General features: G+C 31.3%; 1 protein-coding gene across 1 annotated transcript in view; it reads left to right on the forward strand.

The window, feature by feature from the left end:
- The window catches only part of LOC148303710 (uncharacterized), a 110,195-nt gene that overhangs the window by 69,042 nt on the left and 13,320 nt on the right, over positions 1-27,833 (forward strand). The window contains exon 3 of the mRNA XM_088269526.1: positions 16,775-17,708. Coding sequence (XP_088125652.1) covers positions 16,789-17,708 — 920 coding nt within the window. The 5' untranslated portion in view covers positions 16,775-16,788. The remainder of the gene's footprint in view (positions 1-16,774; positions 17,709-27,833) is intronic.

Raw genomic sequence — 27,833 nt, forward strand, 5'->3', positions numbered from 1 at the left:
TGAATTGTAAAGATCAAGAAGATAAATTGAATCATTTTGGTGTTTATAAATTAAATTGTTCCAATTGTCCAGCCTTTTACATAGGAAAAAGTCGCGTAAATTCATATCAGAGTTAAAGAATATCTAAGGTGCCTTAATAATAATAATTTTTCGTAATTTGCTCAGCTCCTTATATCTGAAGACCATAATTTGAATAAATATAACGGGTAAAGAAATTTTACATATAAATAAAACTGGTATTTGTTTAGATAATCTAGAAAAATTAGAAAAAAGTTAACCAATCAATAGACTTAATTTAATAAAAAACCAACTAAATTTAACTTCGAGTCCACTTTTGAAAATATTCCCATTGTGATTCAACTGTCTCCTTTCTCTCTTTCAAAATTTTATTTTTATCCAAATGTCACATCGTAATAATTTTATTTTAATGACCTGACGATGGAATGATTTTCCGAAACTGATGGTATTACTCAAAGTAAACAATGGATGATATGCAGAGTGTTATACAAAGTATAATGTTTACTTTGTGTTGAGCCAAAATGGAATAATTTTTATTATTATCATTAAATAATCAACCCAGATAACGCGGTAGGTACTATACATCCACTTATACGTATCAAAGTACCTTTAACTCTCTCTTAAAACATATAATTATTCATTTTAAATTTTGTATCACATTCTTTCAATCTGCTTCCGTATAAAAACGACATGTGTTTGATTATCGATTCGGTTTAAACAGAATGTATCAGTTGTGCTATAGGAGTAGTCTGGTAAATCTCCGTAACAAATTGTTATTAGCAATATTACCAAACAGTAACTGGTGGTTAGTGCTTACCACATATCTCTGTCAGTGGAGTAAACTAGCTGCGTAATTTCAAAGTAACTCTTACATTGCAACCCGAATAACGAAATAGTTGTTATAGCACGTTGCTCACTTGGACGGAGATTAAATTCTAATCTTCACGTCGAGTTTAACGATTATTGACACGTTCAAAGATATTTATCAGTTTTTTTCACAAAACTTAACCGCAAAGTTTAATTTTACTTCTTATAATATCTATTGTATTCTTGCCAGTGCCCTTTACTATGACCTAAAATATAATGTATACTCACACACAGGCCATGCCTTTGTGAGATATTTTTTTGTATATATATATATATATATATATATATATATATATATATATATATATATATATATATATATATATATATATATATATATATATATATATATATATATATATATATATATATATATATATATATATATATATATATATATATATATATATATATATATATATATATATATATATATATATATATATATATATATATATATATATATATATATATATATATATATATATATATATATATATATATATATATATATATATATATATATATATATATATATATATATATATATATATATATATATATATATATATATATATATATATATATATATATATATATATATATATATATATATATATATATATATATATATATATATATATATATATATATATATATATATATATATATATATATATATATATATATATATATATATATATATATATATATATATATATATATATATATATATATATATATATATATATATATATATATATATATATATATATATATATATATATATATATATATATATATATATATATATATATATATATATATATATATATATATATATATATATATATATATATATGTGTAAAAATTGTACTTGTATTTGTATTACATATGTTGTGAAATACAAAAGAATTTATAATGAAGGAAAAGTTAATAATAACAAAATAAAATGCTACAATTTAAATATTAAAGATATTCTCTCTCTTATTAGTCTTCTTGGAGTAGGTTTTGTAGCTTGTTTTTAAGAGGGATTAGCCTCCTGCGATGTCGATTCCCAGCTGTCGATCCATCTCTTTGGTGGTCTGCTCGGGAGTCGTCTACCTTGGATTTGGGCGTGCAATGCAATGTGAAAGAGTCTGGATGATTCCATTCTTCTCACATGCGCAAACCATTGTCTTCTTCGTTACCTTCCCTACCTAAAGACATCTTATCTTATCCTGGTGTTCCTTATTCTATCTCGTAGACCCTTGCCAGATATGCTCTTTATAGTCTTCATTTCTGACACTCTTAACACGTTTTTTGTTACTGCAACTACTTTTGACCCTTGACCTTTGACCTTTGACCTTTTGAACTTAGGTTTATAGCAAATATATTCAAAGTAATACGTAAACTGTAATCATAACCATGAATTTGAGTGCACCATAATTGCTAAGTGTGAGTTAAAAAATCACCAAGCTTTGATCGTCTCGAGGAATACATGGAATGAAACAATAATTAAAAACATAAGTATCTTTTAATAATTTAGTACGTAGACTTATGTAAATTGCTACGATCTTACATACTCGTAGATTGCAGATACTAAATATAATATAACAGAACGCATTGTTTAAGAATGTCTTAATTAAAACCATACGTTAAAAACATATCATTAGGGTTGATAGCTTCGTAGCTTTGGGAGGCTAAAAACGCTACTTCATGCGTGTATACGAATTTATAATAGGCATGCTATTATATAAGTATAGGTAACTAACTTCCTTCTAAACCGGTTGGTAACGAAATATTACATTTTTAAACTAGATTGAAGAGGCCAGTTTACCTTACATAACGCTAGATTAATGTACTTAATATTTGTAGTAATATCAGGGTCATTGATAAGGATTGCCGCAGGATTGTATATAATCGTAAAACATGGTAGACATCTGTGGGGGATTATTTGGTTTTGGTCTTTATATTAATTGTTGATCAAAATATATTAAATCATAAATTATTTATAATAATTAAATACTTTGGCTTCGAATATTGGACGATGTATAACACCTATTCTAGGCAACTAGAAACTGACGAAATACAAATGCTTAGATGGTCAGCTGGAGTGTCCATTAGAGACAAAATAAAGAGTTCACGCATTCATGAAGTCTTTTTTTATGAAAATTTGGAAATAGTTTTCTCTTTATCTAGTTATATTAATATTAATATATTAAGATGCAATAAAAAGAACGGAACCAAAATTTATGATTGAAAATTACCTACGATTCAAAATTAAAAGGTAATTTTTTCTTATAAAATATGGTTCAGACTTGGAAGCTAACAATATTATAACTCTTTATGGGATCCTACTTTTGTCATTAGTAAGTGGTATTTTAGGGACCAATGAGTTTATATAAAAAAGGATAACCCTATAAATTTCCTTAACTTACTCGTCCGGCAATTCGGTAGGGTGTATACGAATTAAACCTCTAACGTAATACTGTGTGTCATATGTTTTTTATGGTTGTGTATTGGAGTGTATACTCGAGCAAAATGTCCGCGCTTTAACTTCCGGTCATTGGCACCAAAGTATTTCAACGATCGGTAACAAAGGAAACCTGAATCACCTTCAATCCTTGCAAGTCGGGGGTCTATAACAGATCCTTATGGCGAATATTGCATGTCATTATTGGCTCGATTCAATGAATATTATTATTATATATATATATATATATATATATATATATATATATATATATATATATATATATATATATATATATATATATATATATATATATATATATATATATATATATATATATATATATGCAGGTTTAAATGGGAGAAAAAAGTATACGTTCCAATACGGAACGCGATTTTTTCTACACAAAAAGATGCTTCAATACAATAAAAATATGTTAAATGTTACCTGAGTTTAAAGAAAATTTAGTTGCGTTTAACGTATGTTGGGCCTTAACTAATGAACCAAGAGGTTTTCGACACCGAGTGAAAAAATCATTGCATCAATTAGATGCCGAGTGTTCTATAGCGTTGTAGATTTGCTTTTTTTAAGAGTCGTGAACCTGTTTTGGTTCATTCAGTTGTATTTCCTGCAGTGAATAATGCAGTTTACCTTTGCGAAATATAATCGGCACAAATTATGCAACATTCTCGACGTATGGTTGGTACAATGAAATGATATTGTAAATAACTTACCAGGAATGCAACAAGTATGCGGATAAAACTATATTGTATGTATGTATGTATATATATATATATATATATATATATATATATATATATATATATATATATATATATATATATATATATATATATATATATATATATATATATATATATATATATATATATATATATATATATATATACTTAACTGAGCACAGGCAATCAAAATTTAAAGCAATTGTGTTATTTTCACAAAACTAGACTTTTTCCGCGGCTCACCGACTAATCACCACGGTACACCAGTGTGCCGCGGTACGCACTTTGGGGAACAATGCTCTACATGTCTTTTGAAGAAGATCCATTACGATTGCCTGGTTCAAAATATGATCTTCTACGTTTATGATCTTCTACGTCGTGAGATGGTATGGGCACCGTCTACGGTGCCCATACCATCTCAATTGCCTTTCCTCTACCTTACTATCGATGTCTTCTGTTACACCCAGGCTTCCAGGAATGCGTGAACTTTTTGGAACTTGTACATTTATATTTCGTACATATTTATTCAGTTACTGTGAGTAACTTTTAATTATTTAAACACCATTGTAATTTGAAGACCCTTTTTTACATTAAAGAGGCGCCGGCAACAAAGTCTGAAATTTATAAGGACGATTGAAAGACAGTTGAATGTCTACAAGACCAAAGACAATAGAGATTCATAATTCGGTGTTTGAATTGAAAGTGTCATCACGTTTTATTGCCAGACATCAAAAGGATTTCTTTACGTACAAGGATTAACGTAATTAAGGATTCCGAATGGGATGTTTTAGGGACCTTTGGTGTGAATGACACCTCAACGCACTTTGACGACACCTCGAATGAATTGAAAACTCTGTACGTGTTTTTTTTAAAATTGATTGTACTTTAAAATACTGATGATGTTAATATGAAATTTGAACTCAAAATATGTTTATTAACAAAATATATTTTCATTTTTTATGTGTTTTTATTAGAATCAAGTGTTTTAACAATATGGCATGTTGCGCCATGTTGTTGAAACCGCAGCTCTGTCACATCAATGCCATTCAACTGAGGTACAAAGAAGTCAGTAATCATGGTTCTGTGGCGCTCTCCATTGATCGTCACATTCTGGTCTGCATCGTCTTCAAAAAAATATGGGCCAATGATTCCACCTGCCTATAAAGCACACTTAAAAATGACTTTTAATGGGTGTTAGGGCGGCTTGACAAAGGCTTCTGGGTTTTCTCCACTCCAAATTCGACAATTCTGCTAATCGACATAGCCATTTAACCAAAAATGTGCCTCATCTGTGAACAAAATTTTGCGTTGAAAAAAGAGGATCAAGCTGAATATTGTTTTCGCCCCATTCACCAGACCTACGACGCACATAATGGTCATTCATTCTATTCGTGGTGAAATGGCAAAACGTACTGTCAACTGTCAAATTTATGTATTTCTGTCAAATCAAATCAACTACATTTCTACAGACTGTCAATTTATATGAATATTGACATAACCATTTAATCAAAAATGTGCCTCATTGGTGAAAAAAAATTTGCGTTGAAAAAGAGGATTAAGCTGAATTTTGTTTTCGGCCCATTCACCGGACCCACGACGCACATAATGGTCATTTCATTCTATTCGTGGTGAAATGGCAAAATGTACTGTCAACCGTCAAATTTCTGTCAAATCAAATCAACTGTTTCTACAGACTGTCAATTTATATGAATATTGACATAGCCATTTAATAAAAAATGTGCCTTTTCGGTGAACAAAATTTTGCGTTGAAAATGAGGATGAAGCTGATTAACTATTTTGGCTACAGTTTTGGATGTGGTGTTTAGAGTATGGGAAAGCATCGCGTAGCCAAAAGGTAATCATTAATACCTTTCAGTTCTCACGCTAAAATGTGTTTTTCGACAACACGTATATTCTTCCTCCAAATTATCTCTTATATAACACATTATGATACGCATCTTTTTGTGTATTATATATGTGATTCAAATTTAAAATGCTGTTGCAGAAAGTAGAACGAATCTTAAATCTCTTCGCGTTAGTTCGAATAAGTTATACCATTCGTGGCATCAGACGAATTACGTTGCGTATATATTTAGAAAAAAATCTAATATGGATTCATTATTGCCTCGGACTGGGATCTGACGCGCAGAACTGATCACCTTGCCATCATTTAATTAAATTTCAAATTGGAGTAGCGAAACACTTAGATGCAGTGCCCTTTGCACTATTAGGTACGGACAAGTATCAGAAGAATGTATATATTAAAAAAATACATGTATTAAAAAAAAAAATACATATATATAAATATATATATATATATATATATATATATATATATATATATATATATATATATATATATATATATATATATATATATGTATATATATATATATATAACGTGGTAATATTTTCCTTTTGAAAATTAAGTGTAAATAATATGTAAAGTGGGTGTATAATAATAATAAAATAAACAATGTGTTGCTTTGTAATTAAAGTTTATTCTTAATTTATCTTTATAATAATTTTTATATCTATCTATCTATCTATCTATCTGATTCTGACAGTTAATAATATTATCGGAAGTCTTTTGTTTTATTCTGAGCGACGCATGCGGCATCTGGTGGTAGAACTGTTTTATGTAGGTACTTTTTGTAAGTACTTAATAAAATGTATAGGTAGGTACCTAGGTATTTTATTACATCTCCCCCCTTGGGGATGAAAATTCATAGTAAAATTTTCACTCGTCCTCCGGATCATCTTCTTGTAGTGAAGGGACTGGTATAAGTTTAGTGATATGATAAAGTTTTTTTTTTATTTTTTCCTCCTATCTTTTTTCCTTCTTTTTTTTTCTTTCTTTTTTTCTTTCTTGTTTTTTTTTTTTCTTTCTTTCTTTTTTTTTCTTTTTTTTCCGTTCTTTTTTTTTCTTTCTTTTTTTTGTATTTTTTTTTTCTTCTTGACCCTTTTAAAGTAGACACAGTTTTTCTCAATCCATTTGTTTTTTTTCTTTTGAATTCCTTCATTTTTATTCAGATCTCTTAAAGTATCTTCTAATATAACCAAATGTACAACTTTTAATTGTTCATCTGCATTTTTATTCGATTCTAAAACTGGGTTCCGGCTTAGACAATCTACTTCTAAATTTTTCTTTCCTGGAGTATATTTTATTTCATCTTTCGTAGAAGTTTTTTCTACTTTATTTTTATTTTCATTTTTCAAGCACTGTTTCTGTGTTATTTGTATGTCTTTATTTTTATTCTGATCTTTTAAATTATCTTGTAATTTAACCAAATTTACAACTTTTAATTGTTCATCTGCATTTTCATTCGATTTTAATACTGGATTCCTGCTTAGACAATCTACTTCTAAATTCTTCTTTCCTGGAGTATATTTTGTTTTATCTTTCGTAGAAGTTTTTTCTACTTTATTTTTATTTTCATTTTTCAAGCACTGTTTCTGTGTTATTTGTATGTCTTCATTTTTATTCTGATCTTTTAAAATATCTTCTAATTTAACCAAATTTACAACTTTTAATTGTTCATTTGCATTTTCCTTCGATTCTATTACTGGATTCCTGCTCATACAATCTGCTTCGAAATTTTTCTTTTCTGGAGTATATTTTATTTTATATTTTGTAGAAATTTTTTCCACATTATTTTTATTTTCATTCTTCAAGCACTGTTTCTGTGTAATTTGTAAATCTTCATTTTTATTATTAATCTTATCATCCTCTTTTGTTTTAAACCAGCACGTTGCTTCAGAGTGATATCGAGTTCCCTTATTTAAATTTTCACAAATCTTACATGGACTTTTATCTTTAATTTTATCACTAGTTCTTAGATTTCCACGTCTTCTTTGATTATCTTCTAATCGTTTTCTTTGATCATCTTCTAATTTTTCTCTCTCACTCCGAACATATTGTAGTAATTGTTTTAATACATCTAATGTTTCATCATCCATTTCCAATTAACAAAATTGTCGTTTTATAACGTGGTAATATTTTCCTTTTGAAAATTAAGTGTAAATAATATGTAAAGTGGGTGTATAATAATAAAATAAACAATGTGTTGCTTTGTAATTAAAGTTTATTCTTAATTTATCTTTATAATAATTTTTATATCTATCTATCTATCTATCTATCTGATTTTGACAGTTAATAATATTATCGGAAGTCTTTTGTTTTATTCTGAGCGACGCATGCGGCATCTGGTGGTAGAACTGTTTTATGTAGGTACTTTTTGTAAGTACTTAATAAAATGTATAGGTAGGTACCTAGGTATTTTATTACATATATATATATATATATATATATATATATATATATATATATATATATATATATATATATATATATATATATATATATATATATATATATGTATATATATATATTTATAAATATATATATATATTTATATATATATATATATATATATATATATATATATATATATATATATATATATATATATATATATATATATATATATATATATATATATATATATATATATATATATATATATATATATACATATATATATATTGAAAGACCCTGTATATATGTCATAGGAAGAACAAGAGTCATGTGGTGAGAACATTTTGAGTGAGTTCAAATACTTGTTAACTCTGGATCATGTCGTCTTAGAAGTTATTTTTTACATTTTTTAAAATCTCAACATAAATTATGGATATGGAAGTCTGGGCATTTACGGGGCTTACGACCGTCATAGGCTAATTTTAGTGATCACTTTACACACATATCGCCGTATGTAAACAATTTTTAGCGGTCATAGTAATCACAAATTATGCCTCAAAACTTCAAAAGTACAAACAAAACTTGATTCCTTTTTCAAAGCAGGATTACCGAAAGCAAGCGCGTCGATATCGTCGACAAGTGTCTGAAGGCAGTAAATGGATTTTTTTTGTGTTTCGTATTGTTTATTTATATCTAAATTCAATGATATTTAATATATATTTATTTTATAAACAAATATTTAAAAAAAGGTTTTTGATTTATTTTTAACTAATTTTTATATAACGGACTTTCGGATTAAACCGACACGTCCCCTCTCAAATTATTACGTTATATCGAGGTTTTACTGTATTTTCGTTTCGTCTTTTGAGAAATTATGGTCCTATCGTCTTCCCGGTCTTCCTCGTGTCCGTACGCATCGCCATCAGTGGGTGCTTTCATGGTATTCTTTGTACGTATCCGGACCACCACGATTATCCAGTTTTCGGATTGCCACGATATCCAAATTATAAAACAATTCAAAAACACGTTTTGTGTTCTTGCATCCGGCAGTATTTAAACTCGTGTCGGGGACTTTTGGCAATCGATACCAATGCATGACTAATCTATTGCAAAAGTTTCGCGAACGCTCATTTCAGTACCGTGTGTCATGAATGAAAATCGCAGGTTCGTACAATACAAGTGAAGTTATGAAAGACTCAAGTATTTTGGTGTTGAATCATACGAACAACGGAACAATATACAACGTTTTGAGTGTGTACAAATACTTGTTCACAAATCTGGATTATCTCCAATTAGTTATTTTCATATTATATTTTGACAATAGATCATTTTTCATTTCACCAATAGATGTCTTTATTGAAGTTCTAGTGATTCAATAACAACGTTTTGAAATTGATTCATATATATATATATATATATATATATATATATATATATATATATATATATATATATATATATATATATATATATATATATATATATATATATATATATATATATATATATATATATATATATATATATATATATATATATATATATATATATATATATATAATATACATATATATATATATACATTTATATATGTATATATATATATATTTATATATATATATATATATATATATATATATATATATATATATATATATATATATATATATATATATATATATATATACATATATATATATATATATATATATATATATATATATATTTATATATATATATATATATATATATATATATATATATATATATATATATATATATATATATATATATATATATATATATATATATACATATATATATATATACATTTATATATGTATATATATATATATATATATATTTATATATATACATATATATATATATATATATATATATATATATATATATATATATATATATATATATATATATATATATATATATATATATATATATATATATATATATATATATATATATATATATATATATATATATATATATATATATATATATATATATATATATATATATATATACATATATATATATATATATATATATATATATATATATATATATATATATATATATATATATATATATATATATATATATAAATATATATATATATATATATATATATATATATATATATATATATATATATATATATATATATATATATATATTTACCCGCTACAGGGCAGAAATTGTTGGTTTTGCATTTTGAAGAAAAGGTGTTGTTCAATTATTTTTCAATTATTAAATGCCCAGACTTCCATATCCTTCTTCATCGTTGATGAGATGTCAAAAAATAATAGTCAAAGGTAGATTTCTGTCGGCCAGACCACCAAAGAGATGGATTGATAGCTGGAAATCGACATCGCAGGAAGCTAATCGCTCTTTAAAACAAGCCACAAGGCCTACACAGTGTTTTTTGACTGCCGTGTATTAATTTGATGCACTTTTGCAGTATTTTGAATGTACAGTAGACCCGCATAACGATGTTTGTACAATACAATATCAAGACGAGTTCTCTGCATCTTGTGTGTCAGTAATTACTAATGTAGATGATCTAATATCTTTCAAAAGTCACGAATTTGTACAAGTGTTCTCAATGCTGTTTGCTGAGCGGATACCTAATTTCGCCTGTTCTTGGGAATTATGCTCATCGAAATAATGGTGTACAATAAATACCCAACGTCGTATTTGTAAAATGATCGAATACGATCCAGAGATTCTTGCAAATTATTTATTGATACGGTGGAACCTCTCAAAACGAGCACTTCTCATAACGAGCAAAAATGGTCGTGAAAATAATGCTCCCTTAACGAGCGACTGGAGGAAAGTATGAGTGAGGAAAGAACGGTTAAACAAATTTATGAGGCGAATGTAGTTGGAAAAAGAAGCAGAGGAAGACCGAGGAAAACTTGGCACAATCAAGTATGTCAAATACTTGAAAGTGGTCAGGTTAGGAGTCGTAATAATCGGCGGGTATGTATGAGGAGATGCATGAACGTGGAAGAGGCGAAGAATGTTTGCAAAAATAGAGTGGCGTGCTGGTTAGTTAGTTAGTTATCAATAAACCTTACTTAATCCTTACATTCTTTCCTTATATCACCATTCGAACACTTGAAAGAGGCCGGGTCAGGAGTCGTAATAATCTTCGTATGTGAAGAGATGCATGAATGTGGAAGAGGCGAAGAATGTTTGCAAAGACAGAGTGGTGTGGCGTTCGATTCTCTCTGCGTAGGCAGAGAGAATCGAACCCCACAGGGGAAGCCCTGCGGGGAAGCGGCGTGATGTTTAGTTAGTTAGTTTAGTTCGAAAATCTATAATAATGGTTTTTGAAAGAACAGGTATGTTAAATAATTTAATAACAATACAATTTGATAGTAATAATAAAGCGTCAAAGGTATATATCAGGAGATGCATGACTGTGGAAGGGGCGAAGAATATTTGCAAAGCCAAATTGGTGTTGCGTTCTATTCTTTCTACCTACATGTTAAACTAATGCATTGCGAAAATTGCTGGCCACACCTCAACGCTTTTTCAAATACATGCAAATAGCACATAATAAAATGGCGTTGAAGAATGGGAAAAAAATCGCATACCATTGTGAGGCGAAAATTATAATATTCCTGTGATCGAGAACGTGTTACTGCATAGTAATGTTTGGATAATATTCAATTCGAGAATTAGGACATTTGCTTTATTTGTACCAAAGGCATTTCAGCGAAAGGAATTCGAAATTAATTTCTTGGAAATAACGAACCACACAATTCCTTTATTTGATGCAAGTGAGTATAAGGAATATTTATAAATTGAAACAACTTTGTTTTAACCACTTTTTTATTATTAGTACATTTTAACCTACCGGTTTCGACAAGAACCTTGTCATCATCAGGGTTTATTAAATTCTAAAACATTAAAAACATTAAAATACTCATAATTATAAATTAATTAATTAATTGATTGATTATTTCACATTCCCTTATTGTAATTAACTATGAGATTTTCATGTTTTTAATATTTTAGAATTTAATAAACCCTGATGGTGACAAGGTTCTTGTCGAACCCGGTAGGTTAAAGTGCACTAATAATAAAAAAAGTGGTTAAAACAAAGTAGTTTAATTTTATAAAGTTTATAAAATGTGCCACAAAGTATCTGCGAAAAACATTTAAGAAATAAGGAATATTGTTTATCAAAATTATTTCATCCAGTGTCGGGTTGTAGTCCCGTGGTTAGTGTCGCAGACTCTTAGGTCAGAGTTTCTCGGTTCGAAACCACTCTACCACAATTTGATACCTATTTCTAATAATGAGCCGCTTAGGCTCACAGAGATAGTATGAAATTGAAGTATTTTTGTAAATAATAAAAACACAAATATTTCTCTTTTTTAATAAATAAATAAAAAAATTCAATAATACTTTCAATTATAATATAATCTATTTGAACATACCACTTTAATGAGTTTTATTTCTATATACGACTAGTTTCGAAAACTTACAAATGTTTTAAATTTGTACCAGAAAAAGAAAACATCTGTAAGTTTTCGAAACTAGTTGTAAGTATGTATAAATAAAACCCATTATAGTGGTATATTCAAGTGTTTAATTTTAGTAAAATAATCAACATGTCATTCCACAAAGTTAATGCCGAATCAATAAATAATATAATATAATCCATTTGAATTATAATATTTATATGATAAAATGTCCGGATAAACACGAAGATTTGCTAAATGATCTGGAAATATGGAGAAGGATTTTAGAGGACAATTGATTAAGACTAAGCAGGAACAAGATCGAGTATTTGTACCTACCGTTCGAGAATATACCATAAATGCAGCCATCCTCCCAATACAGGTTAATGGAGAAAAAATACTAAATTGCGACTCCTTCCTTGAATTATCTAAGGTTACTAATACATAAAGATGGAGAGTGCAACAGATGCATTGCACAGAATTAATGTGGAGATGAAGCTTCAATTCGTGAAGGGTGTCCTTTGTGACCCAATGCCAGCTAAGCCAAAAACAAGAATCTCAAATCGCCGATATGCACAAATTGACAGTTCGTCTTCGAGTGACAAGTGAAGTAATTATTTTGGCGTTTATAGCGCGTCTTTTGGCTAAATTATGAAGTATACGTGAGTTATGAATGTATCTAATCAGTAATAACAAAGAATGGTTGCTTATATTTTTAAAGGACATTTTAACACCAACTTTTGGGTATGTAACAAATTTGATACACTAGGGTCAAGGAAAAAATTCTACCAAACAATTGTCAGACCTACTGCTTTATGACTCCAAATGCCGGACGATGTATAACACCTACTCAAGCAACTAAAACTACTGAAATGCAAATGCTTAGATAGTCAACTGGAGTGTCAAAATTAAGACAACATTTTGAGTATGTGCAAATACTTGTTCACAAATCTGGATTATCTCCAATTATAGGAGTGAGTAAGAAACAAAATTAAAGAGTTCACGCATCGTGGAAGCCTGGGTGCAACAGACATCAGTAGTAAGGTAGTGGAAAAGCAATTTAGATGGTATGGTCACATAAGACGTAGAGAACCTGAACATATTATGAACTAGGCAATTGCCATGGATCTTCCTCGAAAAATATCTAGAGGAAGAGAAAAAGAATTCGTGGTTGCTGCAGAAAGTAAACATGGTTCGAAACCATGGCCTTGGTGACGTTGTCCATGACAGAAGGACCTACAACCTGAGGATGAAGAGAGTTAGCCCCCATGATCTATAAAGACGATAAGTTGGGATGGAGCCAGGAAAAAGGAGAAGACAATTCCTTTTAATTAAGATAATGGTAACAATCTTCGCCGTACTATCTTTACGCTGAATTATATTTCGACGCAATCGACATTGACGATGTTCAAAGCAGAAAACAAAATATGTGACTAAAATAACCCAAATGCGCAATACCAACACAAGTGTTCAAACAGCGAATTGTTGACCGACTCGTGAGTAATGCATCTGCAGCCGCTGAGGCGGTAAGGCGTATCTGTTTCATTACTTACTCAGTGCTTAGCACTCGGAGTAAAGACGAATCGTCATTCTTGTACCAGTACCTGCAGGAATGGTCAATCATTTTCTTCTTCTTCTCCGTCTTACTCATCATTACTGAGGGTTGTGACCCTTGTCGAAGCAATGACTCTTCTCCAGGTATTCCTTGATTGCGCTGCACGTAGCGCTTTAACAACCGAGGTGCTTTGTTGCTGCCTTAACATGGTCGGTCCATCGTGTAGGGATCTTCCTCTCCCTCTCTTCCCCTCCAGGCTACCGATGGTTCCAGGCTGGTTCCAGGCTATCCTCATTGCCACGAGCAATGTGTCCAAAGTACTGAAGAATCTGTCGTGTACAGATATTGGCCAGAGTCAAGCCATCCAAGTGTAACTCCTGACGAATGGACGCGTTGGTCTAGCTGTTCATTGAATTTGGAGCATGCGCATTGAATCTATACAATATCCCATTAAATTTATACAAATAAAAATGTAAAAGTTCTTTTGTTCAAAATCTTAAATCTCCCAACACCAATTGCTTTGAAATTGTGTCTACGCGGGTGTTGAATACGCAACACTTAATGGCAGATAGCATACTTCATGACAACTGTATGCTACATACTCTAAGTAAATTCTTACAAATCTTCTCTATTAGTGTATAGATCTTCTTCATTGTTCATGGTTTATAAAAGAGATTTTTTTAAATTTAACTGAAAGATATTACATATTTTTTAGTTTTTTTCTTAAACATTGCGGTAATGTGTTGGCGATTCCTGGCTATTGGGTATTCAATACATGATCGTTGACAGATCACGACGTTAGAGAGTCTGGTGGTAAAAATAAATGGCCATAAAACACGGTGATAGCAAACATATTAACGATACTGTAGGTCATACAAATAAACCTACTTGACAATACAAAATTTCACCAAACAATCCAAGTCTTTCCTAGGGTAAAGACCCCAGTTATTGCCACTTTAAGCAAAGTAGTTCATCAATATGGATTCACAACTAAGTAATTTATTATATCATTGTTATTTATTTCTCTTCGTACAAACGAATCTTTCTTTCACTAAAATGATTTCTTATGCGTATAAATTAAGACTTATTTAAAGTCTCAAATTTCTTTGTTTATTTCTTTCAAGTTATGCAGCGATTGCTTTGAAAAATTGACACAACGTTGCATTAAAAAAAGCAGTACAGATAAAATTATGCTTTTTTGAAAAACAGTTTTTTTAAAACAATGGCAGCGTCATCTGTTGTATGTAACCCACGCGATAGCGTCAGCAACACGCGCGATACCAAATATTGTTCATGGCGGACAGCCTGCTTCTTGAAAGTTGCTGTCACTTCGATTACATTATTTGATGTTATACTGCAGCTGTCTTGTTCACAAATTTTAAATATGATTAACGTACAACGCTATTTGCAAAAATGATCACATCTTCCGATAGGGTAATTATTTTTGCGCCACCCTGTTCAATATACCCACTATAAGGCATTGAAATTTGTTTGAAGTCACGATGTTTTTATGAAAATAATTATTTATGTAGCGGAATTTCATATTTATAGTATTCGTTCAAAGCACGTGTGTTATGAAACGGATTTAAATTACCTTTTTAGCTGATTCCATCGGTTTTTCTATAGAGACAGATAGCTTTTGTTTTAGCGTATACATTTATGGGGTTTTATTACCTACATGTACATAATATAATAAAACACAATAAAAGTGTATAGGAATATATTATGCGTTTTTTCTCATCGGTTATACGTGAGATTAAAAGGTTATCGGTTTTATGGTAAAGTTATGAGATTTAAAATTGTTTATTTGAAACACCCTTGAGTATAATAATATAAATTCTAACGTATTGCAAACATTTGATTGAAAAACGCGCTAGTTTATTGAACTTTTATAAGTACTTTCCATGTTTTCTCATCGTTAATAATACTCCGAATTCAGTACCGAGGTTATAATCATTATGATTTTAACATTTTATTAAAATTGAACACTTGAATATACCACTTTAATGAGTTTTATTTTCATATTATTTTTTGACATCTCAACAAAGATGAAGAAGAATATGGAAGTCTGGGCATTTACGGGGCTGACGACCGTCGTAGGCTGGTTTAAATGATCACTTTACACACGTGTAACATTCACCAATTCTACCCATTATTGACAACCACACTACTCAAAATTTTGGAAGTTCTATATATATGAACCAATTTAGAAACCTTGTTCTTGAATCACTAGAACTTCACTAGATCATCTATTGGTGAGATATAATATAAGAGTTTCTGCTTACACTATTGGGTGCAGATAAGGTTAGAAAGAAGCAAAAGGAATCATCGTTATTGACCGTGAATGACTTTGTTTTCATTTTTTTCTTCCTTTTGTTTCAGAATAATCATCCACCATGGATGAAGCATTCGTCTTCGTCCCGGATGCATCAGCAGGCCACCACATCGACATGCCCAACGGGCATGGAAACGCGTCCAATCCCCAGCACCCTCAGGATGCCCACCACATCACCATAACCAATGTGGCGGGCACCGCTGATCTCGACGACGTGGGACTGACTCCCAACGATCCCCACGACATGTTCCGCACGCCGGTTTCGTTCGCCATCCAGGACGAAACCACCAAGAACCAAGACGAGAAGCTCAAATTTCAAATCCACCACCAAGACAACGAAATGAGCGGACACCATAACGAGAATGATTCGTTGCCGAGCTATGACTCCAACGAAACCATGCCAAACTATGAAAACGTCACCATGGGTGACAAGAACTTCCAAAGTTACGAGAGCACTCAGAATTTAACCCATGTCGGTACTCCAAGATCCAGCCGAAACGAACCTTTTATAGGCATCGACAATCCCGCTTTCCACAATGATGAGATGGCCAACGATCCTAATAAGGCAAGACACAGCGAGAAGTTCGCCAAAGACCATGACGGAAAGAATGTTCACTCTAAGGTGGAAGGCTTCGAGAGGAAACGCAAAGATTCCCACGAACTGATGAAAGACAAGGCTAAGCACGACAACAACGGTGTGAATGGCTCTGCTAACACAACCATCACGTTGGGCCTTTCCTCTCCGACTAAGTCAGAGCACAACGGAGACACCAAGGTTCCTGAAGCTGTGAATCTAGAACTTGTCAACATGGCACCTATCTCCAAACCGAATGGGAAATCTACAGATAACAACGGAGGGCTACCTCCCAATGTCACAGGACTCAATAGCATCCCTGTGAAGAAGGATACTGAAGTAGACCTGGGAGCCGAGCATTTTGATGAATACTTTGTTCCTGTCAACGAACACCGAAAGTATATGAGGTAGGTCTTACTACTTTTTAAACATTTTACATCCAACCGTTGTTACATACGTAGATTTCATTCAGCTCTGGATACATTTATACATTTGATTGCTGTTATTAATGTGGGTGATACATTGGCTACAACAACATAGCCGCTACCGTGGATATACCAGCACAGTCTGGCAAGCGGATTCTAGATTTGTCTCTTCTATAAACCACTCACATAGACCTACCTAGTAAAACATATTTATAATAAAATACTAGGGAGTTATAATTGATCATCTTCCACACCTAAGTACATACAAATTTCATTAGAAACATCATACGTAAAAGAGAATCATTGCAATGTAGGGGAGAATTATTACATAATAAAGCCTTAAAAAAAGCTTACTCCCCTAAAGAAGCTTGTACCCATTATATTTCCGCACCCAATGGTGCATAGGGCACTGTTATGCACTTTTTTTTTCGTTTTTTAACACTACATACAAGTTTAAAAAATATATATTTTGACGCAAAAGCATTATGTCTCATAATAAAAAAAGCACTCAATGATACATTAGATCAGTGATTCCCAAAGTGGTCTATATCAACCCCCAGGGGTCTATGACTACTTGCAAGGGGTCTATGTTTTAATTTGAATTAAAAATATAAATGTATAAAACCTAACATGTGTGGTTCAAAGTGAGTAACACTACATATACCGGCTGTCAAAAATACATTTGAAGTTAATGAATTTGATAAAAATCAATATCAGGTAAGGCAAGGGGTCTACGAGATAAAAGAGTTTGGGAACCTCTGCATTAGATGATTGCTATTTTTATTTCATTTATATATTTTACATTTTAAATGGCATTTTGTTTAGGCTCTACCAGGAAAACATAGTTGAACTTTCGTGTAAAAAATACAGGAAAACATAAACAATAATAAATTCAATGGTTTTATAACTCAACACAGCTAAAATGTTGCCCGGCAACATTTCTGAATCAAATTGATTTACCACATCACACACATGTACTCCTGGTCGAATCGTCAATTAGGCATTAATTAAATAGTTATAATGATTGCTTTATCTATATAGATTGCAGATTGGCAGGAATGTCGAATTGAGGTTTATTATTCACAAACTCGACTAAACATGATACTATTTTTTCCTCGTATTATTCCAGTCGGATAGTTCAAGTTACTTGTATGCTAATTTTTCAATTTTCATTTGCACATTTTTACTAATAAACGCTAAATTATTATTTTTTCATTAATACAAGAAAGCAAACGACTCGTCTCAATCATAATTACGGTGATTTTTTTCCGAATATTTTTTAAACGAATATTTATTATGTTTTGAATATTGAAAGCATTAACTTTGTGGATCATATTGATATATTATTTTGAGAAATAAAAAAACTTTGTGTTTTGATCCACTCACATTTTCACTAACCAACTAGTTTCGGCAACAACCTTTTGCCCTCTTCAGGGTTTAATCATAAATTAAACCCTGAAGAGGGAAGAAATAAGACATAAATTAAACCCTGAAGAGGGCAACAGGTTGTTGCCGAAACTAGTTGGTTAGTAAAAATGTGAGCGGATCAAAAGACAAAGCTTTTTTATTTCTCAAAATAATATGATGGTTAATTAAATACATAATGTAATTTCATATATTTAATTTAATTAATACATTCTGCAGTCACTTCGTAATAATATCTATCCATTTGTAATTTGAATTTCAATTGGTAAATACCCATTTCTCACTTGTCCTCACTTTCTTACTTGTCCACCTCCGTAGTGTAATGGTCAGCACGCTGGGCTACCGTACTGGAGGTCCTAGATTCGATTACCAGGGGAGGGAGTGAAAATAAATGTTAGTGATTTTTACACTGTAGCATATATTTAATATTACCCATGGACTTGTTCCTAAAGTGCATTACCTTGCCTTTATGTAACGATCAAGATAACACTGCGTCACTGTGTCTGACGTACTGCGTACGACGCTGTGTCCTTTGCATCATTGGGTGCGGATAAGGGTTAGATGATGAAGAATTAAATACACAAATTGCATATTTTTCATTTCATCAACTAATTCGGCGGTCATTTTGAAGTAATGTCTTTCTATTTTAAATTTTTATTTCATTTACGGTGTTTGGAAATGATGCGGAATGCATCGAAACACGTCGCTCGCTCCTTTCAACAACGTCATATATTGAAAATCGACAATTCTCAGTTGTGCATGTTTTTCTAATGCCCAGAGAATGTACTATATCCCAGCAAAAGCGACATATTTTTAACTTAATATTTACCCGCTACAGGGCAGAAAGTGTTGTTTTTTTCATTTTGAAGAAATTGTGTTGTTGAATAGTTTTTAAAATATATTAAATATTTTTCAAATGAGAAAAAACATTCAGGTTTCACCTAAAAAGATCTGTTGCACAGTAAAAAGTTCAATAAGTGGCTTGATATTTATTTTTAAAACATTTTATTATATTTTTTTACTTTAAAAATGATCTCCTGAAAAATCAAGTTTTTTTATTTATGACGTTGTTGAAAGGAGAAATCGACGTGTAACAACACTAAAAAAAAATAAAACTCACGAAGTGAAATTAAAATTAAAAATTCATATTTTTTATTTAATTAGATAGGGTTATTTCAGTATTCGATTGTTTTTGTTAAAGTCTATTGTATGGTTACTAAGATAGAGTAAAAAAATACGAATACATATAAAAATAAAGCAAGCGTTGCAAGGAAATGTATTTTTCTTACAAAACAACCTTCAGATTTTTTTTCTACGAAAAGGATAAAAAATAATAAAATTTAAATCGTTAAATTGAAGCATTGAAGTAGTATTCCTCATTGCAAAATTATGAAAATAGCATGGGCGTGTATTCCGTATAAGCAGATAATCAGTGCCTACCCTACCTCAATAAATAATGCCTACCCTTCTTTACAATTTCAACATTATTTGCTCGCCACTGGTAAATAAGTACTGATTGATTCTAAAATATATTCAGAATACACAACAAAAGTATTTAACTCTTATTCAATCACACTGTGTAGGTGCTATCTTATTGTTTTAAAAGTATATATTGCCCGTTCCGGTCTGATTTGAGTGTTAATAGTATTTATCTGTATTTACGTTCCATAACACTTGAAGGTAATATTTTAACACATCCTACGCGGTATCAAAAACAATCGATGCAATTCTCAAAGCATTTCGTTATTTACAACATTTTGTATGTATCCAAATCCTTGTTCACTTACTTACTTCAGCCTTCTTCTTGCGTCCAGCATTGAGCAAAGGCCTCCCATTGGGATAAGGAAAGCTTGTATAAAACAGAGAATCCTTTCATTTGTACATATCGCTCACTCCTTTCAACAACGTAATATACCAAAAAACTTGATTTTCAAGAGATCGTTTTTAATGTTTAAGAATAAATTTAAAAAATTTTAAAATAAATAATAAGCCACTCATTGAATTTTTTCTGTGCAACAAATCTTTTATTGTAAAACCTGAAGGTTTTTTCTCTATTTGAAAAATATTTGTTAAACAATAGCTTTTCTTCAAAATGCAAAATCAACACTTTATGCCCTATAGCGGGTAAATATTATGTTTAAAATATCCCGCTTTTGTTGGGATAAAGTGCATTTTCTGGGCATTCCGAAAACATGACAACTGGAAATTTACGATTTTTGAAATATGACGTTGTTGAAAGGAGTGAGCGATATGTGAGGTCCGAATCTTGAATTATATAAACATACTCTAGAATCGCTTGAAAACATGATTTTCATATATTTTAGCTTATAATTCGACATGTTGATTTATCTACAATATTTTGAGTATGTCCAAATACTTGTTCACAATTAGGATCACTATATCTCTAGATGATCAATCTCTAGATGATAGAATTTGATCAATATATCTCTAGATGTTTCAAAATTTTCAGTAGTGTGGTTGTCAATCATGAGTGGAATTAGTGAATGTTACACGTGTGTAAAGTGATCGCTTAATCAAGACTTTGACGGTCGTAAGACCTGTAAATGCCCAGACTTCCATATTATTCTTTATCATCGTCGAGATGCCAATAAATAATGCAAATCCGCCTTCATGCATCAATTTAAAAATGATTTTTTGGCAACACAATTTTTACAGATTTTAATGATAAAAATATCATTGTAATAACTTATATTTTTCTTCATAAATACCAAATTATCCGAATCCGTGAGTCATATAACCGAACTCGACCACATTATCAGTAATCTCGACGTAATTATCCCAATAATTAGCGTTTAGAGCAGAGGTTCCCAAACTTTTTTTTGTCTCGTAGACCCCTTGCCATGTTTTTCGATTTTTGGTAGATCCCTCCTTACCTGATATTGTTTTTCAGCAAATTCACTATTTTCTAATGTATTTTTGAAAGTCGATGTATGAAGTGCACATGGAAAGATTGAAATTTATAACGTGTATGATAATTTATAAAGTGTAATGAAAATTCAAAAAATACACACATGTTAGGTTCATTCAAATTAAAATTAATCTCTGTTAAATAAAATAAATAAGCAAAAAATAAATGCTTTTATTCTTAGGAATAAACTTGATGTCGTTGACCTCCATTTCTTTTTCATGGACCCCCAATTTTTTTTCGCTGACATATACCCCTTCCAAGTCGTCGTAGACCCCTGGGGGTCGATATAGACCACTTTGGGAATCACTGGTTTAGAGCCTTGAGGTTATCATTTTGCAATATTAGAAATATGCTCAATAAATAATCAAAAATTAAAATTCTTTCATAAATAACCAGCTTTAATGCGTCAGTATTTACCAATATTTACCGCGAATGAGTCCGTCAATTACAAAATTCAAGGTAAATCTAATTAATAGATTTATATTATCCACTGACACTTCGTGATGGAATTGCATTTTTAATATATTATTAGATTAAAACCAATATTTTTAGCTTTTCCACTTTATTTTTATTTGACCAGCGACTAGGTTTCGTCGTAACCGACATCATCAGACTGGTGGGAGGCTATACAAATTGTTATGTTATATATAAAACAAGGCAGGAGTTGATAACCATGATTTGATATAATTTTATCAAATCAATAAAATTATATCAAATCATGGTTATCAACTCCTGCCTTGTTTTATATATAACATAACAATTTGTATAGCCTCCCACCAGTCTGATGATGTCGGTAACGACGAAACCCGGTCGCTGGTCAAATAAAAATAATGTGGAAAAGCTAAAAATATTGGTTCTAATCTAATAATATGTAAATCTAATTTATATGTTATTAAACGTTACAATTTGTCACATTAAAATTTTGTTTTATGTATTAAATGCTAAAATCGAACACTGATTTTTTGAACTTTAATAAAATAAAACAACTTTGGAATATTATTGAAATATTATTAGTTGGAATATAAGCTAACTAATAATAATAATAATAAAACCCTTATCCGCACCTCAATGGTGTATAGGGCACTGTGTCATATAAACGCAGTGTTATCTTGATCGTTTACACATGAAGGAAGGATTCAGGTACCAGTCCATGGTAATATTGAATAAATATTACAGTGAAAAAATCACTTTATTTATTTTACCCCCCTTGGGAATCGAACCCGGGACCTCCCAGCGTGCTGACCATTACACTACGGAGGCGGACAAGCTAACTAAAGAAATAATAAATACAAATATATATGTAAATATGTGATCAATATTATTCTTTAGTGTTTATAAAAGTTTAGTTTCTCTTGTTTCAACTTTACCTTCTAACGACCTCCATCACTTATACGGCAAGCATCTTCTTCACCTTACGTTCACTTCCATAAGTTGTTCAATGCTCTATCCCACATAATGAATTATTACTTTTTATTATGCACATATATAACCGATTAATATATAGAAACAACCTGTACAATACATCTGCGATAATTGATAATGTTACTGTAAACACTGTTATTGAATTGTAGTATTTTCCTCAATATATATAAGTTTGGCTGGATTACCTTCATAATATGCATAATTTCCTCCATTTATTAATATCATTGGTTGTTTATTTATTAAATACTTACTGTTTTTTTAATTGCCTAACGTCTAAGCGAATCCGAAATCTAGCTACAGCTTATGGAACACCGTTTTTCATGGCTCTACTCTAAGGCTTTAAAATGATAACAGTTTTATAGCCTTTATATACTCGTAAGTGGATTTAATCTACATGTTTAAATTTACTATCTAATAAGTCAAATATGTAGGCAAAAATACTCGCTTATTAAATACTAGCTGTTCCTCCAGCTATTTGTAAGGTGAATGTGGTTGGTAATAGAATCAGAGGAAGATCGAGGAAAACTGGGCATAATCAAATATTTCACATACTTTAAAGTGGCCAGGTCAGGAGTCAGAATAATCGGCGTGTATGTTTGAGGAGATGCATGAATGTGGAATATGCGAAGATTGTTTGCAGGGATAGATTGGTGTAGCGTTCTATTCTCTCTACCTACCCCTACAGGGAAGCGTTTAGTTTTTTTGTTGATAGTTGATACCTCGTCAAAAGCAAAGCAAATCACTCGGATATCTCATTCATTTTATCATTCGACCCATTTCCAGGTATTTGTGACATTACTTCAAAGTCTTCATTAAACATATGTACATCCACTTTTAACGTAATAAGCTAGTGTGTCTTTATCCAGTGCATCCTCAGGTACCTCATCAAAATCAAAATATTCACTCAGATATTTCATTATTTTTTTCATTCTACCCGTTTCCAAATATTTTTCACCATACCTCAAACTGTTCATCAGACACACATCCATAAAACTATGACGTAACAAGCTATCTTTGAGCTAGCGTTGCTTTTTCCAATTCATCCTCAGGTATCTCATCAAAATCAAAACATTCACTCAGATATCTCATTAATTTGTTCATTCTACCCGTTTCCAAGTATTGTGACCATACCTCAAACTCTTCATCAAACACACATCCACTTTTGACGTCACAAGCTAGTTTCGCTTTATCCAGTTCATCCGCAGGCACTTCGCCAAAAGCGAAACATTCACTCACCTCATTCGTTTGACCATGTGAACCGACTCCAGTCTTTTCGAATGACTAAACCCCTTTCTCCTATCCACCAGTGTGTCCTTCGGCGACCGTTACGTGTACCCAAGAGCCTCATCAGGGGTAACTATGGAGGGTCACTCCGTTCGTGTTCCCACTCCTGGCGTTGTTTCGTACCAAGAATGGCTTTCTCGTTCTAGGTAAATACCTCATCTAGCCCTTCATAATGCTTGCTGGCTGTGCTTGCTCTTGGTGGGAGGTGGATGGTGGAAGTCCGCTAAAATGGCTTGATTAACAAAATTGCTCGTTTATTGTTACTATCCATCGCTGTACCGATAGTTCCGATATGACCTTGACGGGCTATTTTTTGTTTTGTTCGGTTAACCCAGAGGTTTCCAAACTCTTTTATCTCGTAGACCCCTTGCGTTACCTGATATTGATTTTTATCAAATTCATTATCTTCAAATGTATTTTTGACAGCCGGTATATGTGGTGTTACTCACTTTGAACCACACATGTTAGGTTTTATACATTTATATTTTAAATTCAAATTAAAACATAGACCCCTTGCAAGTTGTCATAGACCCCTGGGGGTCGATATAGACCACTTTGGGAATCACTGGGTTAACCCTTCACTGCATAGTGTATCAAAATTGTTACATACCCAAAAGTTAGTGTCAAAACGTTCTTTAAAAATATAAGCAATCATTTTTTGTTGTTACTTCTTAGATACATTCATAACTCATGTATATAGTTCGTAATTTAGCCAAAAGACGCGCTATGAACGCCAAAATAATAACTTCACTTGTCTCTCGAAGACGAACTGTCAATGCAGTCATGGAGTCAGGCAAAAAAAAAGTCATGCAGTGAAGGGTTAAATTTTTAAATATTTTGTATACTTTATCAAACTTTCTGGAGATGAAAGGATTATTTGCACTGAATAGCGTTCTTAAACCTTACTTTCAAAAGATTTTTAATCAGTTAATAAAATCCGTATTTAGTGTGAAATCCAGCTTTATTAGGTATTTATTGATTTGGCGTTTAATTTGTAGAACTCCATTTTAATTTATGTATTAATTTTAAATCAAACACAGATTTTTTGAGTCTACTAAGTTGTATTTTATCAACAAAAACACATAAAAAATTATACTGTCACAATTGTTTCGCCTTGTTAGGGCATTATCAAACATTCGTTTAATGTGTGTCCGAATACTCGTTCGCAAATTTGGGGTTTCTCCCGTCTTTTAAATAAAAGCTTTCTCAATCCAATATAGATGGCTCTTATGTACTCATATAACACATATTGTGTCATGAGATTAATGATATATATAGGAGTTCCGAAAATTTGAGTAGTGTCATTGTTAATCATAGGTAGAATGGTGAATATTGCTCGCGTATAAAGTGATCACTCAACCAGCCGATATCAGGTGGTTCGCCCTGTAAATACCCAGACTTCCATATTCTTCTTCATCTGGCAGGCGCCGTGGCGTAGTTGGGTATACGCTCGACTGCGAAACTGACGACGCGGGTTCGATTCCCGCCATGTGCAAAATAAATTCAAGAATTTTTTTTTTCTATCTTAGTGTTTGTGATGTATTTTTATATTAACTTCCCTATCCTTACTTTCATACCTGGAGACAAGCCTTATAAAGAAGAGGCTTTGCAGGCCATTAAAAATTCCACTAAAAAAATATATTTTGAGATATGAAAAACAATGTTTTTTTTTACAACATTTTGAGTGTGTCCAAATACTTGTTCACAAAATCTGGATTATCTCCAATTACAGGAGTTAATTTCATATTATTTTTTAACATCTCATCAAAGATGAAGAAGAATATGGAAGTCTGGGCATTTGCGGGGCTGACGACCATCATAGGCTGGTTTAAGTGATCACTTTACACAAGTGTAACATTCAAGAGAGTAAATAAATTGTCTGGTCAAATTATAAGCTTAATAATAAAAATGAAAATGGTATTTTCTGGCGTTTCTCATGTGTGTGAGGATTCGGACTTCACAAACTAATATTAGAGTTTCTGCTTAATAAAAAGCTTCTTTACATCTCACCAATAGATGTCTCTAGTGAAGTTCTAGTGATTCAAGAACAAGGTTTCTAAATTGGTTCATATATATAGAACTTCCAAGAATTTGAGAAGTGTGGTTGTCAATAATGGGTAGAATTGGTGAATGTTACACGTGTGTAAAGTGATCACTTAAACCAGCCTATGACGGTCGTCAGCCCCGCAAATGCCCAGACTTCCATATTCTTCTTCATCTTTGATGAGATGTTAAAAAATAGTAACAATGTTTTCATTTCCCACCGAAAATATGAATTTAGATTTTGACTGATTACTACAAGATTTCGTAGAACGAACAAGAATTTTTCTTAAAGTACTAAATCATTCTAAGCATACCTCGCTGTCAAGAAAAGGCATTCAAACTGTATTTAAATATTCTCAGGTTGGTGATTCAAACGAGCATGATAAATTCGAGTGGCTCATGTTTATATTTCAGTTTGAAGATCTTTCCCAAGATGGCAGACAAGCCATTCATAATTCTAATTTAATCCAATGGCGTCGAAATCAACAGCCGAGTTTCATTTTTCTTTCAGCGCTATTAGAAAGTGTCCATCTTGAAGTGTTCAGGAGAGTGAATAATTAGCATATTTTAGAGGCTGGTGGTACATGAACCTGCCGTTGTGACGCGGCGACTCGAGCGCCAATAACAAATTTTCTATTTGCGTAACGATCGGAGACTTGTGACTACGTAATTCTCAATAATCGTGCAAATCGCACCTGATTTGTTAAACACTCGAACCGATTTGTTGCAGACTGATTTGCAAGTAGACTGTTGTTGGTAATTTGTTGGATAAATATTTGAAATTGAGATTTTTAAAGAATAAACTTTTGTAGATATATCTCCAATTTTGGCTGAAAACATCGACTTTTTAGCTTTCAGCAATTTTTTTGCAAATATTTATTGAAATCGTCGAGATTTCAGCTATACACTTCGGCGATTATATCTCCAATATTAGCTTAAAACATTGAGATCAGTCCTCGGCAACTGTTAGATATCTTCAATATAAGCTGAAAACATCGAGTTTT

The sequence above is a fragment of the Brachycentrus maculatus genome, unplaced genomic scaffold (assembly GCF_059751285.1).
Source record: "Brachycentrus maculatus isolate JH-2025_06_01 unplaced genomic scaffold, ASM5975128v1 h1tg000354l, whole genome shotgun sequence".
Classification (NCBI taxonomy): Eukaryota; Metazoa; Arthropoda; class Insecta; order Trichoptera; family Brachycentridae; genus Brachycentrus; species Brachycentrus maculatus.